This window comes from Petromyzon marinus, unplaced genomic scaffold (genome assembly GCF_048934315.1).
Source record: "Petromyzon marinus isolate PM22_M1 ecotype Great Lakes invasive population unplaced genomic scaffold, UKy_Petmar_22M1.pri1.0 PM_G_Scaffold_10, whole genome shotgun sequence".
Taxonomy (NCBI): Eukaryota; Metazoa; Chordata; class Hyperoartia; order Petromyzontiformes; family Petromyzontidae; genus Petromyzon; species Petromyzon marinus.
In genome coordinates this window covers 1,829,327-1,845,714 of record NW_027422651.1, presented here as the reverse complement: position 1 = coordinate 1,845,714, position 16,388 = coordinate 1,829,327, and the positions used below count along the sequence as shown (strand labels likewise).

Genomic DNA, 16,388 nt, shown 5'->3' with positions numbered 1-16,388 from the left:
ACGGTCAAAATTGTGGTAATTCCAGTAACATTATCCAGAATCTCCACAAGGGAGATGACGCGTCAATGATCGCCTCCTTACCGACAGACTCATGCCCACGTGCAGGCCGGTGTAGGGCCACCTTGTGCCACACAGGGGCAGCTGCCACTTAGGGGCACCCTTCGATTGTTTGAGATGAGATTCGATACGAAACACCGAGTAGGCAAGCGACTTATGAGTGCAAATATGTTGCTTATAACGTAGTGAATCCATAATAGAAGTTTTTGGGTTTCATCGCATAAATATATAAATGTTGTGTCGTTAAAACCCGCCACCACCCGACACAGCCAACTAGTAAGGGTTGTCACGTAAACAGAACGTGCCAATTCGTCACTAGCACAGCACGAGTGTATAGTGTAGTGTATAGTGTAGTGTATATAGTAGTGTATAGTGTAGTATATAGTAGTGTATAGTGTAGTGTATATAGTAGTGTACTAGCACAGCACTAGCGTGTAGTGTATAGTGTAGTGTATAGTAGTGTGTAGTGTAGTGTATAGTTTATGGTACTAGCACAGCACTAGTGTGTAGTGTATAGTGTAGTGTATAGTGTAGTGTACTAGCACAGCACTAGTGTGTAGTGTATAGTGTAGTGTATAGTGTAGTGTACTAGCACAGCACTAGTGTGTAGTGTAGTGTATAGTGTAGTGTATAGTAGTGCATAGTGTAGTGTAGAGTAGTTTAGTGTATAGTGTAGTGTACTAGCATAGCACTAGTGTGTAGTGTAGTGTATAGTGTAGTGTTCTAGCACAGCACTAGTGTGTAGTGTAGTGTATAGTGCAGTGTATAGTATATTGTACTAGCACAGCACTAGTGTGCAGTGTAGTGTATTGTGTAGTGTATAGTGTAGTGTAGAGTAGTGTAGTGTATAGTGTAGTGTACTAGCACAGCACTAGTGTGTAGTGTAGTGTATAGTGTAGTGTACTCGCACAGCACTAGTGTGTAGTGTAGTGTATTGTGTAGTGTATAGTGTAGTGTACTAGCACAGCACTAGTGTAGTGTATAGCGTAGTGTATAGGGTAGTGTAGAGTAGTGTAGTGTATAGTGTAGTGTACTAGCACAGCACTAGTGTGTAGTGTAGTGTATAGTGTAATGTATAGTTTAGTGTATAGTGTAGTGTACTAACACAGCACTAGTGTGTAGTGTATAGTGTAGTGTACTAGCACAGCACTAGTCTGTAGTGTAGAGTAGTGTAGTGTATAGTGCAGTGTATAGTGTAGTGTATAGTGTAGAGTATAGTGTAGTGTACTAGCACAGCATGTGTAGTGTAGAGTAGTGTATAGTATAGTGTACTAGCACAGCACGAGTGTGTAGTGTGGTGTATAGTGTAGTGTATAGTGTAGTGTATAGTAGTGTAGTGTATAATAGTGTATAGTGTAGGGTAGTGTAGTGTATAGTGCAGTGTACTAGCACAGCACTAGTGTGTAGTGTATAGTGTAGTATATAGTGTAGTGTACTAGCACAGCACTAGTGTAGTGTATAGTGTAGTGTAGAGTAGTTTAGTGTATAGTGTAGTGTACTACCACAGCACTAGTGTGTAGTGTAGTGTATAGTAGTTTATAGTGTAGTGTAATAGCACAGCACTAGTGTGTAGTGTAGTGTATAGTATAGTGTAGAGTAGTTTAGTGTATAGTGTAGTGTACTAGCACAGCACTAGTGTGTAGTGTAGTGTATAGTGTAGTGTACTAGCACAGCACTAGTGTGTAGTGTAGTGTATAGTGTACTAGCACAGCACTGGTGTGTAGTGTAGTGTGTAGTGTATAGTGTAGTGTACTAGCACAGCACTAGTGTGTAGTGTAGAGTAGTGTAATGTATAGTGTAGTGTACTAGCACAGCACTAGCGTGTAGTGTAGTGTATAGTGTAGTGTACTAGCACAGCACTCGTGTGTAGTGTAGTGTATAGTGTGGTGTATAGTGTACTAGCACAGCACTAGTGTGTAGTGTAGTGTATAGTGTAGAGTAGTATAGTGTAGTGTATAGTGTAGTGTATAGTGTAGTAGTGTGTAGTGTAGTGTATTTCATACAGCTGCGGGGACATGCCCCTTGCACTGCACGTAATTTTTATAATCATGTAATGACTGGCTCCGACACGGTAAAGACTTGAAGTTTGTTTATTAATAAATATTCGGCACAGACTTGTTCCTCTATCACTCTCTCTCTCTGCGGATGTCCACCCGCGCTCACCCCGCTCACCAACACGCCGCCGGCTGACGGCGCGCTGGGGAGCGGCTGAGCGGCTGGAGGTCTCGCCGCCACGTGGCCGGCGGAGATGGCGGGGCAGCAGCAGCGATGGGGAGCTCCTCTCGATCTTCAACACCGACCCCTAACGTTGCTGTGCCCCCGGCTTATATTCGCTCCGTGGAGGCTAAGCCCCGCCTCTGGCCACGCCCCTCTTGGAACCTTCGGGAACGTTTCAGAGGCTTCCCTGGTGGATCCTTTCACCCAGATGTAATACCCACTATAGATAAACACAGCCTGTATAAGGTAATTCAGTTCGATCCTCCACACATTTCGAACCGCTTTTAATGAACGCACGCCCAGTGTCAATTGTGGCATTCGGCAAAGGTAACTTTAAACCTAATGTCAAAATAATTAACGTCCACAAACAAACGATAACCATCAAACGAGGAAGGACACCAGTTCAATCCCTGGTTGGGGGCCGACTCAGCCCAACATGTCTACAACAACTCCACGTCCGAGGCCCGAACGCAAAAAGACGGAAACCTCCCCAGGGTTCCACGTGGAGACCTGGGGACACTTGGAGGCATTTTGACACCACCCACCACCCCCGCACGGTGCGATGCTGAGACGCTTGGAGCAGGCCGCACACACCCCCCTCCATCCTCCCCTTCCTCCCTCCCCCCTTCCCTCCCACCCCTCTCTCCCCTCCCTCCTCCCCTCCCTCCCTTCCACCCCTCCCCTCCCTCCCACCCCTCTCTTCCCTCCCTATCTCCCTCACCCACTGCTCGTCCCTCCTGACCCCCCCCTCCCAAACTGATGATACGGGTTCCATCTCAGCGTCATTGCCTGTCGCAGTCGCTCCATCCACTCACGCCCCCTCCGACCCCTCTCCCCGCCCCCCCCTGCACCCCTTCCCTCCGCCCTCCCTCCTCCTCCCCCTCTCTCCACCCCTCCCCCCGCTCCACCCACCCCTCCTCCCTCCGCCTCCTCTATAACCCCCCCTCCCCCAACTCTGCTCCCTCCACCTCTCCCCCCGCGCCCCGCCGTGCCCCCCCCGGCGTGTCTCCACGCCTCCTCCGTCGGGTTGAAGTGGACGTTCCGCCCCCGGCTGGCGAGCTCCTGTAGCTCCCGTCGCCTCTCGACAGAACTCCGATGCCGCGAGAACTGCTCCCTCAAGAACACCTCGCGCTCCATCGCAACCCTCGCCTGCTCCACCGCCTCCCTCTGCCTCACCCGTGAGTCCCTCCTCGACTCCCTGTCGCCTCCGGCCCCGCTGCTGACCCCCCGCCCCCGGCCCTCCCTGTCCGGCGGCCGCTGCTGCCCCCTGTCGGCGTCAATCAGCTGCCTTAGCCTGTCCGAGATGTCGGAGATCCTCCCGCGGTTGACTTCTCCTCCTCGACCTCGGCCCCTCTCCATGGCCGGCGGTTGTCACCGGTCGGATTCTTGCTCGGCCCCTCCTGTGCCGTCACAGCAACCATCGCGGCCGTCATCGCCTCCAACACCGTCACCTCTGCGTGGGTCTCTGTAGGTCTCTGTGAGTGTGCTGGTTTCTGTGGCTCTCCGTGGGTCTCTATCAGTGACGTGCGGTGAGGTCAATGGCTGGGGGAGGCACTGGCTGGTGTCAGAGCCAGATTCACACACTGAGGGGGGCGTGGCCTCACTGATGTGGGCGTGGCCTCACTGAGGGGGCGTGTTAGACACGTCCCCCTCAGTGAGGCAGATGTGAGAGCTGCCTCCCCTGGTGCTTTTTCATTGCAGTTTCACGACGAGACCAGCGGCCCTACATATCTTTATACATACACGTGAAATAAGTTACCTGGAGTATGGAAGGCGAGGACATGAAATGAAGGGGTCTACAAACATTACATTGGTGACATACTGAGATAGTAACAAGCACGTGCTTTTTGCCCACGCTCCATCCAGTTACTGAGGGGTTGCGCAATCAGAGGGGAGGCTGAGCTCGTCGCTGTCTCACCTCTCGTCTCTTCCTGTATTTGCAGCGGAGCTCCGCAAATTTGGCGATTTTGACTCTAAAAATGATTGGAATCGTACAGAAATTACATTCATAACACACATCAGTGGAAAAATCTTAATATTTATTTTATTGGATTATTCTTTATTTTTACTTTTCGTAACAGCTGTTTTCATTGGAGTATCACAGGTGAGGCTCTGCCTCCCTTGCCTCCCCTGACCGCACGTCCCTGGTCTCTATGAGTGTGAGTTTCTGTGGGAATGAGTCTCTGTGGGTAGCAGTGGGTCTCTATGAGTGTGGGTTTCTGTGGGTATGGGTCTCTGTGGGTAGTAATGGGTCTCTATGAGTGTGGGTTTCTGTGGATATGGGTCTCTGTGGGTAGTAATTGGTCTCTATGAGTGTGGGTTTCTGTGGGAATGCGTCTCTGTGGGTAGCAGTGGGTCTTTATGAGTGTGGGTTTCTGTGGGTATGGGTCTCTGTGGGTAGCAGTGGGTGTCTATGAGTGTGGGTTTCTGTGGGTATGGGTCTCTGTAGGTAGCAGTGGGTGTCTATGAGTGTGGGTTTCTGTGGATATGGGTCTCTGTGGGTAGCAGTGGGTCTCTATGAGTGTGGACATTTGTGAGCATGGGTCTCTGTGGGTAGCAGTGTGTCTCTATGAGTGTGGGTTTCTGTGGGTATGGGTCTCTGTGGGTAGCAGTGGGTCTCTATGAGTGTGGGTTTCTGTGGATATGGGTCTCTGTGGGTAGCAGTGGGTCTCTATGAGTGTGGGTTTCTGTGGGAATGGGTCTCTGTGGGTAGCAGTGGGTCTCTATGAGTGTGGGTTTCTGTGGATATGGGTCTCTGTGGGTAGCAGTGGGTCTCTATGAGTGTGGGCATTTGTGAGCATGGGTCTCTGTGGGTAGCAGTGGGTCTCTATGAGTGTGGGTTTCTGTGGGTATCTGTCTCTGTGGGTAGCAGTGGGTCTCTATGAGTGTGGGTTTCTGTGGGTATGGGTCTCTGTGGGTAGCAGTGGGTCTCTATGAGTGTGGGTTTCTGTGGGTATGGGTCTCTGGGTAGCAGTGGGTCTCTATGAGTGTGGGTTTCTGTGGGTATGGGTCTCTGTGGGTAGCAGTGGGTCTCTATGAGTGTGGGTTTCTGTGGGTATGAGTCTCTGTGGGTAGCAGTGGGTCTCTATGAGTGTGGGTTTCTGTGGGAATGGGTCTCTGTGGGTTGCAGTGGGTCTCTATGAGTGTGGGTTTCTGTGGGTATGGGTCTCTGTGGGTAGCAGTGGGTCTCTATGAGTGTGGGTTTCTGTGGGTATGGGTCTCTGTGGGTAGCAGTGGGTCTCAATGAGTGTGGGTTTCTGTGGGTATGGGTCTCTGTGGGTAGCAGTGGGTCTCTATGAGTGTGGGTTTCTGTGGGTATGGGTCTCTGTGGGTAGAAGTGGGTCTCTATGAGTGTGGGTTTCTGTGGGTATGAGTCTCTGTGGGTCGCAGTGGGTCTCTATGAGTGTGGGTCTCTGTGGGTATGGGTCTCTGTGGGTAGCAGTGGGTCTCTATGAGTGTGGGTTTCTGTGGGTATGGGTCTCTGTGGGTAGCAGTGGGTCTCTATGAGTGTGCGTCTCTGTGGGTATGGGTCTCTGTGGGTAGCAGTGGGTCTCTATGAGTGTGGGTTTCTGTGGGTATGGGTCTCTGTGGGTAGCAGTGGGTCTCTATGAGTGTGGGTTTCTGTGGGTATGGGTCTCTGTGGGTAGCAGTGGGTCTCTATGAGTGTGGGTTTCTGTGGGTATGGGTCTCTGTGGGTAGCAGTGGGTCTCTATGAGTGTGGGTTTCTGTGGGTATGGGTCTCTGTGGGTAGCAGTGGGTCTCTATGAGTGTGGGTTTCTGTGGGTATGGGCCTCTGTGGGTAGCAGTGGGTCTCTATGAGTGTGGGCATTTGTGAGCATGGGTCTCTGTGGGTAGCAGTGGGTCTCTATGAGTGTGGGTTTCTGTGGGTATGGGTCTCTGTGGGTAGCAGTGGGTCTCTATGAGTGTGGGTTTCTGTGGGTATGAGTCTCCGTGGGTCTTTGTAAGCATGGGTCTCTGTGAGTGTGGGGCCTTACGTGGTGAAATTAAAATTATTGTGAGGCGATGTATGATGATTATGCGTAATCTAAACTGTTTTTTGTGTGTATACATAAACTGTATATTATGTATATATAAAGTGTATATTATGTACATATGAACTGTATATTATGTATATATAAACTGTATATTACGTGTATATAAACTGTCCGCACCAGGGACAGCTCCAAGCGAGGAGTGAGGAGCACGCTGGGGCCTTCTTGGCGTTGATTCAGCGACGGAGAGCCGTGGCGAGAGAGGGGGTGAGATGGGAAGAGATGAGAGAGAGAGGGACATCGAAAGAGAGAGATGAAACATCTCCTGCTGCTACTTTTGCTGCGTCTCCCCTTAAACTCATACAGGAGACTTTACATTATAGTGGTAGTAGGACACAGTACTACTACTACACAGTACTACTACTACACAGTACTATTACACAGTACTACTACACAGTACTACTACTACACAGTACTATTACACAGTACTACTACTACACAGTACTATTACACAGTACTACTACTACACAGTGCAACTACACATCACTACTACACAGTACTACTACTACACAGTACTACTACTACTACACAGTACTACTACACAGTACTATTACTACACAGTACTACTACTACACAGTACTACTACTACACAGTACTACTACACAGTACTACTACTACACAGTACTACTACACAGTACTACTATTACACAGTACTACTACACAGTACTACTACTACACAGTACTATTACTACACAGCACTACTACACAGTACTACTACACAGTACTACTACTACACAGTACTACTACTACACAGTACTATTACTACACAGTACTACTACTACACAGTACTACTACACAGTACTACTACTACACAGTGCTACTACCCAGTACTACTACTACATAGTACTATTACTACACAGTACTACTACACAGTACTACAACACAGTACTACTACTACACAGTACGATTACTACACAGTACTACTACTACACAGTACTACTACACAGTACTATTACTACAGAGTACTACTACACAGTACTACTACTACACAGTATTACTACACAGTACTACTACTACACAGTACTACTACACAGTACTATTACACAGTACTATTACTACACAGTACTACTACACAGTACTACTACTACACAGTACTACTACTACACAGTACTACTACTACACAGTACTATTACTACACAGTACTACTACACAGTACTATTACACAGTACTACTACTACACAGTACTACTACACAGTACTATTACACAGTACTACTACACAGTACTACTACTACACAGTACTACTACACAGTACTATTACACAGTACTACTACACAGTACTACTACTACACAGTACTACTACTACACAGTACTACTACACAGTGCTATTACACAGTACTACTACACAGTACTATTACTACACAGTACTACTACACAGCACTACTACACAGTACTACTACTACACAGTACTACTACTACTACACACGCCAGCTCGTGACGTCTACTTAGTAACACTTGGCCTGCTGAGTCTCTGTTTCTGTCTCTCTCTGTCTCTCTATGTGTCTGCCTCTCTCTCTCTCTGTGTCTCTCTGTCTGTCTCTTTCTCTATCCCTGTGTCTCTCTCTGTGTCTCTCTCTGTCTCTTTCTCTATCCCTGTGTCTCTCTCTGTGTCTCTCTCTCTGTCTGTCTCTTTCTCTATCCCTGTGTCTCTCTCTGTCTGTCTCTTTCTCTATCCCTGTGTCTCTCTCTGTCTGTCTCTTTCTCTATCCCTGTGTCTCTCTCTGTGTCTCTCTGTCTGTCTCTTTCTCTATCCCTGTGTCTCTCTCTGTATGTCTCTTTCTCTATCTCTGTGTCTCTCTCTGTGTCTCTCTCTGTCTGTCCTTTTCTCTATCCCTGTGTCTCTCTCTGTGTCTCTCTCTCTGTCTGTCCCTTTCTCTATCCCTGTGTCTCTCTCTCTGTCTGTCCCTTTCTCTACCCCTGTCTCTCTCTCTCTCTCTGTCTCTTTCTCTATCCCTGTGTCTCTCTCTGTGTCTATCTCTGTCTGTCTCTTTCTCTATCCCTGTGTCTCTCTGTGTCTCTGTCTGTCCCTTTCTCTATCCCTGTGTCTCTCTCTCTGTCTGTCTCTTTCTCTATCCCTGTGTGTCTCTCTCTCTGTCTGTCCCTTTCTCTATCCCTGTGTCTCTCTCTCGGAGGCGACGGCGAGATGGTGACGACGATGGACGTGAGTAGCACGACGGGCAATCATCCCACTTCCCAGCAACAGCCACGAGGTCCCACACAGGGGCCCCTCCTGGACTCTCAGCGAGGCCACGCCCCTCCCCGGCCACGCCCTCCTTCTGGAACCTGCGAGCGCCCTTCCCGATTGGCACCCTCTGTGACTTTTAGCCGAGATGTCCCCCTCTCAAGTTTCTACCGTGGCCTGCAGGCGTCAGTAGTGGCGTCGTAGGCAGCGCTATGCCACGCCACTCGCAAAGGTTAAAGGTGAGTACTTAACAATAATGACATTTTGATTTAAAGCTTTCGTGACTGCAGGGATTCATATTCTTGGTTCTTTCGGTAAAGTCACCTGCACGTAGAAGGGAAACAATAAAATAATAAAAATATAAAACAATAAAATTCTCACGAAGTTTCGACTGCAACACGAGCAGTCATCATCAGGTGTTTCCCTTCTACGTGACTTTTACCGAAAGAACCAAGAATAATAATGACATTGCCAGGCATCTTAATTTCTTTGGGAGTACTCCCTCGGTGATTTAATATTGCTCGAAATAGATTGGTTTAATGTGGTTCATTAAGGTCCAGGTAATGACTACGCTTGCTGTACGAGTTACAAATCTGTTATGAGTGGCTAATGCTGATTTGTTTTTACGTGGATTAAATGCACACAGCAGCCAGTGCAAAGGCGTTTTTTTGTACAAATACAATTTGAAGTATATATAGTATGGCCAATTTAAACACTGCATAAAACAAATTATAAGATTAATGCCTTTTAATGTTAATGAATGCAAAGGAAAAAAGATCAAAACACAGTGTTTAACCATTCGGTCTCTGATACATTTAATGTTTAGTTATGAAATCGGCTCAAATCTATCAATATATCAATAGTTACAATTCCTGTAAGTTTTAAACTATTATACACTGCAAGTACATCAAGTGAAGGTTGGTTGAATACGGTAGTTTAAATTTTTGAAGATTTTGGTTGAGGTTTTATTCTGAACAGTACAATCGTGTTCATCAACCAATCAACAGAGAGCCGCTCTATGGGTATCTCGGTAAAGTCAAGTAGGTAATAAAATAATTTAAATTAAAACAACATTTTATCTTATACCTGCTACGTCACTTTACTGAAAGAAACTAAGAGTGTGGATCCCTGCAGTCACGAAAACTTCAAGTCGAGATTATTATTATTGTTGCTGATACAGCTGACCCTGGACTTTCAATTTCCCGGGAAAGGATTCGAGACTTCCCCGGACGTCGACAAACGCGAACTTACCAGGAAGAGAAACCGGGACAGGTGGCAACTCCAGGTGGAGCGCCCCGCGACAATTACCGACCGCGCGCGCGGTCGGAGCGAGCGACTGGCGGCGCGTGGGCGGGGCTTGGTGACCCACCCGGACTGTACCACCCCGCTGGACGTTGTGGGGGGGGGGGCAGTGCCCTGCCCGACAATGGGTCTCGGTGGTCACGAGTTACATTGAGAGATGGGATCGGCCAAGTTCGGCTTCCCCCCCACCCCCCACCGCCCACGCCGCACCCCCTCCACTTTGTATCGGATACGGTGAGTTCAGCTCCTGGCTAAGTGACTCAGTGCCCAGGTCGACTGCCGCCACTCTGCTGCGTCATTAAAATCGTAAGCCTGGCCAGGTTCAAGTCCTGCTCTGGAGAGGGGGTGGTGTTGACTCAGCCCATCATCATCATGCCTCGGTGGGAGTGGTCGATAAAATAGGTACCAATTAGGTGGCACGTGACTAGTAGCCACCAGGGCCATAGAAAGATGCGGGCTGGATGTTTTATGCCGGGTGAACAATTATGATGCCGGATCATCGACGCATGCAGAGAGAATCGAAGCCCCGGGCAAATTGTAGCTCGTGGCGAGCAGACACCGTGGACCCTAGCGACTGGGTCGCGACTGATTAATGAAAAGATTGTGGGGTCATTAGGAAGGATCACAGGGAGGTGGTGAGGATGGGTCTGGTAGGACGGGGAGGTGGGAATTGGAGCGAGTGGACAGTGTGGGGGAGGGGTTCATTGGGGTCTTGGTTTTGTGGGGGGGGGAGGTATGGGCGAGGCGGGGGGGGCTGTAAACAGCCCTGAACCAGTGGTGGAAACTCCACATTACTATGGTGGGGGCGAGTAACCCCACGGATTATCAAACCCGGAGATCTTCTGCGTTGGGTCTTTCACATCCACTACCACCTATGGGCACACGACCCTGCCACGTGGGGGCGGACCCTGCCACGTGGCGGGGCGGACCCTGTCACGTGGGGCGGGGGGCGGACCCTGCCACGTGGGGGCGGACCCTGCCACGTGGGGGAGGACCCTGCCACGTGGGGAGGGGCGGACCCTGCCACGTGATGCGCGTTCGGTCGACCTCACGGCCACATCGCGTCACTGTGTCACGTGAGTACTTTGTGCTATAGAGTCACTAAATATACTGTTATAGAGTCACTAAATATACTGTTATAGAGTCACTATTAATACTGTTATAGAGTCACTATTAATACTGTTATAGAGTCACTATTAATACTGCTATAGAGTCCCTATTGATACTGTTATAGTCACTATTAATACTGCTATAGTCACTAATAATACTGTTATAGAGTCACTATTAATACTGTTATAGAGTCACTATTAATGCTGTTATAGTCACTATTAATACTGTTATAGAGTTACTATTATTACTGCTATAGAGTGACTATTAATACTGTTATAGAGTCACTATTAATACTGTTATACAGTGACTATTAATACTGCTATAGAGTCACTATTAATGCTGTTATAGAGTCACTATTAATACTGCTATAGAGTCACTATTAATACTGTTATAGAGTCACTATTAATACTGTTATAGAGTCACTATTAATACTGTTATAGAGTCACTATTAATACTGCTATAGAGTCACTATTAATACTGCTATAGAGTCACTATTAATACTGCTATAGAGTCACTATTAATACTGCTATAGAGTGACTATTGATACTGCTATAGAGTGACTATTAATACTGCTATAGAGTCACTATTAATACTGCTATAGAGTCACTATTAATACTGCTATAGAGTCACTATTAATACTGCTGTAGAGTGACTATTGATACTGCTATAGAGTCACTATTAATACTGTTATAGAGTCACTATAAATACCGCTATAGAGGGACTATTAATACTGCTATAGAGTGACTATTAATACTGTTATAGAGTCACTATTAATAATGCGATAGAGTGACTATTAATACTGTTATCGAGTCACTATTAATACTGCTATAGAGTCACTATTAATACTGCTATAGAGTCACTATTAATACTGCTATAGAGTCACTATTAATACTGCTATAGAATCACTATTAATACTGTAGAGTCGATATCTACTGCTATACAGTCAGCATGTACTACTGTACAGTCCATTAATACTGCTATACAGTCAGCATGTACTACTGTAGAGTCGATATCTAATGCTATAGAGTCAGCATGTACTACTGTACAGTCCATTAATACTGCTATAGAGTCAGCATGTACTACTCTAATCATAGCAGGTACCACCACTTTCGCTTGCCCTGCTCTAATCATAGCAGCTTACACCACAGTATGCATGCACTGCTGCAGGGAAAGCAGGTACCACCACACTATGCACTGCTGTAGTAATAGCACGGACCACCACAGTCACTATGCACTGCTGAATTAATAGTGCTCAGTTGTGGCGAGAGTGCAGAGTTTCTCACATCTGCCCAGTGTGCTCATGACCGGCTCCGGTTTAACACCAGAGTGTGTGAGGACGGGTGAGACATCCTCTAACACAAGTGCGGCTACGCTTTTTTTTGGTCACGCTGCACAATGGTGCCGATCGCCGGGACTGGTTTACTACGGCCTTTGGAGCGGCTTTGCCAGTTTCGCCAGATCGGCCCAGGACCGCTGGATAATGTCGGATGATAATCGTGTGGTGACGGATAATCGATGACGATCGACGGTGTCTCGAGCTGAATGCGGTGCCCAACGTGCGACATTGGTTGACGCGCGGCCGGCCAACGCGCCGTCTAAATCCGCGTCTCTCTTCTGGAATTCTCAGGCGGGCAACGCTTTTGGTGAGCCGGCGGTCGCAATTAGCTGGAGCTTCCTGACCCGTCTGTTGGAGGAGATATCTCTGCACTCAACGTACCTGGGCAAGCTCTGGCTCACCACGTTCCTGATCTTGCGCATCATGCTGACTATCGCGGCGGGCGAATCCATCTACCACGACGAGCAGAGCTCGTTCATGTGCAACTCGCAACAGCCGGGCTGCACAAACGTCTGCTACGACTCCTTCGCTCCCCTCTCCTACGTGCGCTTCTGGATTTTTCAGATTATCACCGTGGCGGCGCCCAGCATTCTCTACCTCGCCTTCGCCATACACAGGATACAGAGGTCTAGTAGAGTTACGACGATGACGATAATCGTGATGATGATAATGACGATGAAGGCCCCCCCCCCCAAAAAAAAAAACCTTAATTCCACTCTTTGTTTTGGTGAGAAGGATATTTTTAAACTTTCATTCCCGCGTCGTTATCCGCAGGTCAGAAGGCTCGACCGGCCACAAAAAGCACCGACGGACCGAGCAAGCCGAGGAGAATGTCCAAGCGGAGAAAGGAGGGGAGTTTGCCGACGAGGCTGGCGAGGTCAAGAAGAACGACCACAGATGGCACGACGGGCGCCGCGCGATCCCGGCCGACGGCCTCATGTGGGCATACACGCTGCAGCTCGTCCTGCGCACGGTGGCCGAAGTGGGCTTCCTTCTGGGCCAGTACGTGATGTACGGCTTGGAGGTGATCCCCCGCTTCGAGTGCCCCCGCCGCCACCCTTGCCGCCACCGCGTCGACTGCTTCGTGTCGAGGCCCACGGAGAAGACCGTCTTCCTGTACGTGATGTACGCCGTGGGCGGCCTCAGCCTGGCTCTCGACCTGGCCGAGCTGACTTGTTGCCAGGCAGCCGAGCCAAGCGCCAGCAACGGTCAGGGCTGGATTAAGGTTCTTGTAGGCCCTAGACACTTCTGTCTCGTAGGCCTTCAGTCAGGGCCAGATTAAGGTTCTTGTAGGGCCTTGACACTTCTATCTCGTAGGCCTTCAGTCAGGGCCAGATTAAGGTTCTTGTAGGCCCTAGACACTTATATCTCGTAGGCCTTCAGTCAGGGCTGGATTGAGGTTTATTGTAGGCCCTAGACACTTATATTTCGTAGGCCTTCAGTCAGGGCCGGATTAAGGTTCTTGTAGGCCCTAGACACTTCTATCTCGTAGGCCTTCAGTCACGGCTGGATTAAGGTTCTTGTAGGCCCTAGACACTTATATCTCGTAGGCCTTCAGTCAGGGCCGGATTGAGGTTTATTGTAGGCCCTAGACACTTCTGTCTCATAGGCCTTCAGTAAGGGCTGGATTAAGGTTCTTGTAGGCCCTAGATACTTCTATCTCGTAGGCCTTCAGTCAGGGCCAGATTAAGGTTCTTGTAGGCCCTAGACACTTCTATCTCGTAGGCCTTCAGCGGTAATGTTCTACAGCTGCTACTGCTGCTAACCCATGTCACTAACTCCCTCCGCTGTCACTCGGCTTCCTTCACGCGGTACTTGAAACTGGACGTGCGTCGTCGCTGCTGACACGTTCATTACTTAGCCAGTGCCCTCGTTCGACGGGAGGGCGCGCTGCGTGCCCGCACTTCTGCAGATTCCTACTTGAAGTCATTGGGGAGAGGAGCAAAAATATATCACGCGAGGTAAGCCTCGAAATATCGAACGCGGAAATGTCTTCCGCTATTTATTTTTTGACCGCGGCTATCGCGTGGGATGCCGTTTGTTTTCACCGATAACAAATTCGACGTCACCATGGGACCTCCCATGATGTAGCTGCACATGATGTAGCTGCTCACAACGAGCTCTCAATGTGCTGATAGTGGCATTGTGTCTGTGCTGTTCGCCTTTTGGCATCCTCTGGTCTAACACTGTTTGAGGCTAGGCTCTAAAGATAGCTCTCCCTGGTGTGGACCAATCAGTTTCAAAGACAATGCATCATATACTACCAGAGCATGTTTGTTTGCATGTTCACCACAAGTGTAGCGACATAAATGGTGTCACTACTCTGTAGCGACAGTAGCGAGTGAAGAGTGGTGCTGTATGCGTGGTGCCGCTCTATGGTACCAGAGTGAGCACGGCACGGAATGGCTCACTAGAGGGCAGGGTCCGGGTGTCGCTGAGGTCGGGTCAGGACATGATATCCTGGGTGAACCCGAGAGGGCACGTGACTGGACGAGGGGGCAAGGGGGGACGTGAGGGTTACGTGATAAGGACCCAGGGTCCATCCCGGAAGGATCTGGAAGGGGGCGTGGCCAAGGGCAGAGCCGGCCACGCCCCCTCCCGGAAGGATCTGGAAGGGGGCGTGGCCAAGGGCAGAGCCGGCCACACAGTTATAAACCAAGTCCCGGGTGGGAGCGGGGCTGCTGGGTCAACTCTGGGAATGAAGCCGCCATCTAAGGTCCTCGGTCTCCGGTCTCCGCTAGTGGACCAGGCAGCGTGTTGAGCTGTCCTGGTCCGGTAATATAATTAGCTAAGTTGGGAGCGGTGGTTACCGCCCTATGTCGTCATCCTGTTGAGAGTTACCTGTTGCCTCCAGTTCTAGTGTGCGCCTAAATGGAACCCACCACACAAGTGCTGCGTGTGGTTAATGTGAACTTGATTCCATGCAAAAGGTTTCTATTTGGCGTTCCAACATCTGAACACAACTCGTGCTTTATTGCCAGAAAGGGTACGGGCTTCCTCCCTGACGCTCAAAACGTGCCGTTCCCGCTGCTACTGTCGTTGCCATGAACAGGATTGCGAACGGCGATCCTCCTCCTCCGCCTCCTCCTCGTCGCGCGGCCGAGACGGAGGAGGCCGCCCCCCGGCAGGTGGCGATAACGCCGGCGGCTGCGTCGCAGCTGCAAGGTTACCTGCGCGCGATACAGCGGCGGCTGGAGCTGACGGTTTCCCCACCACCCCGACGGGCCAGGGCAACGCGGGGATACGGGGAGAGCGGAGCAGGGAGAGGTGGGGGAGGCGGAGAGGGAGGACGGCGGGAGACTCCGGCCTTACGCTCGGCCGCGGTGGCCGTGAGCAAAAACCCCCAAGTGCAGCTCGGCAAGAAATACGAAGTGGCGGCGGCGGCAGACGAAGTAGGAGATTCCGGAGAAGAACAAGGAGAGGTCAAGGCCGCCTCTAGGAAGGGAAGGGCCGTCCGAACGAAGAAATATCCAACCATCTCAGTTTAAGTTTCCTTACTCTTTGGTCCTTTCGGTAAAGTCACGTCGGTAGAAATAAACATTTTACTTTTTATTCTTGGTTCTTTCGGTAAAGTCACCACGTAGAAGGGAAACTATAAAATAATAAAAATATAAAGCAATAGAATTATCTTATTGTTTTATATTTTTTATTTTTTTATTTTATTGTTTCCCTTCTACGTGGTGACTTTACCAAAAGAACCAAAGAGTGTGAATCCCTGCAGTCGCGAAAGCTTCAAGTCGAGATTTAAGTTTCCTGTTTTGAGTTGAACGCCGAGTTATTCACGAATAAAGGTTTTCTCTTTTGGGGGGGTCAGATCTCGCCTGTGAGTTGTAGATATGTCGTTGAGCACTCCACCACCCGGCATCAGCCAGCAAGGTTGTGTCACGTAGACGAAACCTCGTGCCGGGTGGTTACTACTGCAGCCCACCAGTGTGTTTGAGAGAACAATTGTGAGCATGGATTTATTCTCCCAACACTATACACTGCACTACTATACACTACACTATACACTACACACGGCACTATGCTTTACCTGACTATACACTATACTACTATACACATCACTACTATACATTACACTACTATACACTACACACAATACTGTACATTACACTACCATACACCACTATGCAC

At 49.1% G+C, this 16,388-nt stretch overlaps 1 protein-coding gene and 1 long non-coding RNA gene across 2 annotated transcripts; one reads left to right on the top strand and one right to left on the bottom strand.

Moving 5' to 3' along the window:
* Window positions 1-3,297: 3,297 nt before the first annotated feature.
* LOC142908642 (uncharacterized) lies at window positions 3,298-9,861 on the bottom strand. The gene is made up of 3 exons (XR_012931892.1): window positions 9,758-9,861; window positions 6,426-6,490; window positions 3,298-3,674 (listed from the first exon to the last, which is right to left on the bottom strand). It is a non-coding gene; the product is annotated as an uncharacterized LOC142908642 (long non-coding RNA).
* A 2,618-nt stretch (window positions 9,862-12,479) lies between these two features.
* LOC142908593 (gap junction gamma-1 protein-like) lies at window positions 12,480-16,069 on the top strand. The gene is made up of 3 exons (XM_076059360.1): window positions 12,480-12,880; window positions 13,029-13,370; window positions 15,307-16,069. The coding sequence occupies exons 1-3, from the start codon at window positions 12,678-12,680 to the stop codon at window positions 15,740-15,742; spliced, it is 981 nt and encodes a 326-aa protein (XP_075915475.1). The 5' UTR covers window positions 12,480-12,677; the 3' UTR covers window positions 15,743-16,069.
* The last annotated feature ends 319 nt before the right edge of the window (window positions 16,070-16,388 follow it).

Coding starts and splice junctions, on each gene's coding strand:
- LOC142908593 (XM_076059360.1), top strand. CDS start 12,678: ATGCTGACTATCGCGGCGGGCGAATCCATCTACCACGACGAGCAGAGC. Junction 12,881..13,028: donor GCCATACACAGGATACAGAG/GTCTAGTAGAGT, acceptor CGTTATCCGCAG/GTCAGAAGGCTCGACCGGCC. Junction 13,371..15,306: donor ACGGAGAAGACCGTCTTCCT/GTACGTGATGTA, acceptor TGCCATGAACAG/GATTGCGAACGGCGATCCTC.